The sequence below is a fragment of the Poecilia reticulata genome, unplaced genomic scaffold (genome assembly GCF_000633615.1).
Source record: "Poecilia reticulata strain Guanapo unplaced genomic scaffold, Guppy_female_1.0+MT scaffold_224, whole genome shotgun sequence".
NCBI classification, from domain to species: Eukaryota; Metazoa; Chordata; class Actinopteri; order Cyprinodontiformes; family Poeciliidae; genus Poecilia; species Poecilia reticulata.
The window spans coordinates 412,737-415,526 of record NW_007615025.1 but is presented as its reverse complement, the minus strand read 5'-3'; the positions used below and the strand labels follow the sequence as shown (position 1 = coordinate 415,526).

At 48.0% G+C, this 2,790-nt stretch overlaps 1 protein-coding gene across 1 annotated transcript in view; it reads right to left on the bottom strand.

Annotated features, from left to right (window-relative positions):
• Positions 1-789: 789 nt before the first annotated feature.
• LOC103460322 (uncharacterized) overlaps positions 790-2,790 on the bottom strand; it is a 21,686-nt gene continuing 19,685 nt past the window's right edge. The window contains exons 19-20 of the mRNA XM_017303236.1: positions 2,515-2,776; positions 790-1,502 (exon numbers count right to left, since the gene is read on the bottom strand). Coding sequence (XP_017158725.1) covers positions 1,414-1,502; positions 2,515-2,776 — 351 coding nt within the window. The 3' untranslated portion in view covers positions 790-1,413. The remainder of the gene's footprint in view (positions 1,503-2,514; positions 2,777-2,790) is intronic.

Sequence of the window (2,790 nt, the reverse complement as noted above, 5' to 3'; positions counted from 1 at the left end):
GTTCAGAACTGGTTCTGTGGTTCTGGTTCCGGTTCAGAACTGGTTCTGGTTCTGTGGTTCTGGTTCCGGTTCAGAACTGGTTCTGTGGTTCTGGTGGCTCGGTGTGTGATGTGGGCTGATTTCTGCTGACTCTTTGTTTTGTGGCTTTGTGATGTGAAGCTTTTGCACAAAGCGAGTTTCACTCTGAACCAGAACCTGAACCCTGGTTCTGGTTCTGGTTCTGGTATCTCATCTGCATGTTGAGTCCAGAACCTTCAGCTCTGAGGKGGAACCGAACATTAGTTTAAATGTGCTTCAGGTTCTGGTCTCGCTGGTTCTGGACCTTCCCRCCTCAGACGGACCCTGCCCGGTTCCTGCTGCCGGTTTTGGGTCAGCTGGAGGTGAAGCAGCTCCTCTCCCTGCAGAGCCGAGTTCAGGTCCAGACTGGGTTCAGCTGCAGAAACCAGAACCAGAACCAGGTCAGGCTCTGKGTGCAGCAGRCGGTTCTGAGCAGCTCTGTGGTTTCTGAAGCCGTGAACAAAAACGAGTTAAAAGCAAAAACAGGAAACTGAGACGAGGGGCTGAAGGTCCGACGGTTCAGTTCTGATGTTTACAGGAGAATGAAGGATGTGATGAGCTGCAGCAGACGGTTCGGCCCAAACCGCAGCCTGGCCCGGTTCTGTGGGCGGCAGAACCTCATGGGTACCAACTACCTGCTGTGTTTCTGAGAGCATCGTTTCTTTTTGGTTATGAATAATAAATGAAGCGAAGGTCAGGTTAATGTTGCACTGTAAAAAATAACTGGTCAGATTAGATTAAATTCAGTTTTTATTGCTGCAGCATCAAAGGTCCAGTTCTGGTTACAAAAGCAGAACTTTGGTTTCACACAGAACCTGGTAGGAGGAGCTGGTTCTGGTGGACCTCCCTCTCCCAACAGCCTCAGTCCTCCTGCCTGGTTTTACTCAACATGGTACCAGTTTGACCCGGTTCTGATCTCAGGGTGTTTTAAATGAGGAGGTGTTGGTCTGGTGGACGGAGAGGTTCTGACCCAGAATCGGTTCCTGTAGACGCCTGCAGCTTCAGCCTCAGCCTGACCGCAGAGCGACTCCACTTCCTGTAGTTCCCTTCACAATAAAACTGTTTCCTGTCATCAGTAACAAAGTTCATTTCTTATCCTCAGCAGAAATAATAAAAATAAAGTTAAAAACATCCAATAATAAACACTAAATGTGCTCAAATTATTAGTAATTTTTTACTGAGAGCAGAATAAATCTTTATATAAAGAAAACAATAAAAATTAAACATAAAGAAGAAAACWTCCAGGAACATGAGGAGATTTTTGTTTCTGTTTTATCCAACATGTCAAAACTTCGGATGGGTTTGTCCTGCTGGGAGAACTGGGCTGGTTCCGATCRGTTGGACCGGTCAGAACCGTCACACTTTGCTCTCAGTGATCACGTGACTCTTTTCCTCAGCAGGTGCGTCAGGGCTGGTGGGCGGGGCTTCCCTCTCCGTCTCACCTGCTGGGTGTAGAGAAAACAACGTAAACATCCTGAAGAAGATGATGATGATGATGATGAAGATTCACTGGTTTGATTCAGAGCAGCGGAGGAACTGATGGTCAGAGGTCAGAGGTCAGAACCCTGGAACCAGCGTACAAAGGTGGGCTGCTAGCTAAAAGGTTAGCTATGCTAACCCTAAAGCGCTAATCATAAACATTAGTTCTGCTAATGCTAAAGCAGTTTATTAACATCGTATTTAGTGGGAGCTAATGCTAAAGTGCTACACCAGCATGTTTAAAGAAAGCTAATGCTAAGACACGTAGCAGATGCTAACGCTGAACTCTACAGCAACATGGCATTTAGGGGAAGCTAAATCACTAAATTCATGAGCTACCCAACATGTGCTGGAAGCCGTATGTCTCCCTCTACAGGCTCAGATGTGTCATTACACCTGAACGGGTTCAGGAAGTGGTTCTTCTCGTCGTTTCGTTGAGTTTTTCACTCTGTTGCTGATTTTATCTACCTGATGATGGCGGGAGTTTGGTCAGAAAGCACACAGGTGGATTTTAAACAGAAATGCATTCTGGGTACAGAATAAACATCACTGGGTGGATAAAGTGAGGAGAGGAAATGCAACTGCAGGTTTACAAAACAGACAAGAAMATCTGGAAAAATGAATTTAGCATAAAGTTAGCGCACTAAACATTTTTAAAATTAGCTAAAGTGCTAAAGACAGTTAGCGCCGCTGTTAGCATTAGTGTAGCCACCACTGTTTGGTACATAATCAATGGTTTTCCAGTTGGACTCATTCCAGCTGAATAAAACCCGACTGGACCTTCTGCTGGTTCTGAAGGACGTTTCAGTCCAATCCTGAAGGTTTTTGTGGTTCTGACCCCYTGACCTTGGRTTGACCTTCTCATCAGGTTCCCTGAAGCACCTGAAGGAGCTTCACAGTTYAAGGTCCAGTCACACCAGAACCACTGGACCGGGTCGTCCTTCGGGTTCAGTAAAAACCTCCAGACTGTGAGCTGACCTTTGACCTGTCGGGCCAGGAGGCGCGGMCCAGCCAGTCCAATCCCCAGCGCCCCGATGGGAGCCGTGATCAGGATAGCTAGCACCGCTAGCGTTAGCACGTCCAGACCAAACTGGATCAAGGTCTCATCGCCTTCGTCCCGCGCCAGGTCCAACGCCTTGGAGCCGATCGCCGCCTGGAGGACAGAGGGACGGTTAGACCGGACCAGACCGGTTCTGGTGGACCAGACTGGCTCTGGTGGACCAGACCGGTTCTGGTGGTTCTGGTGGACCAGAC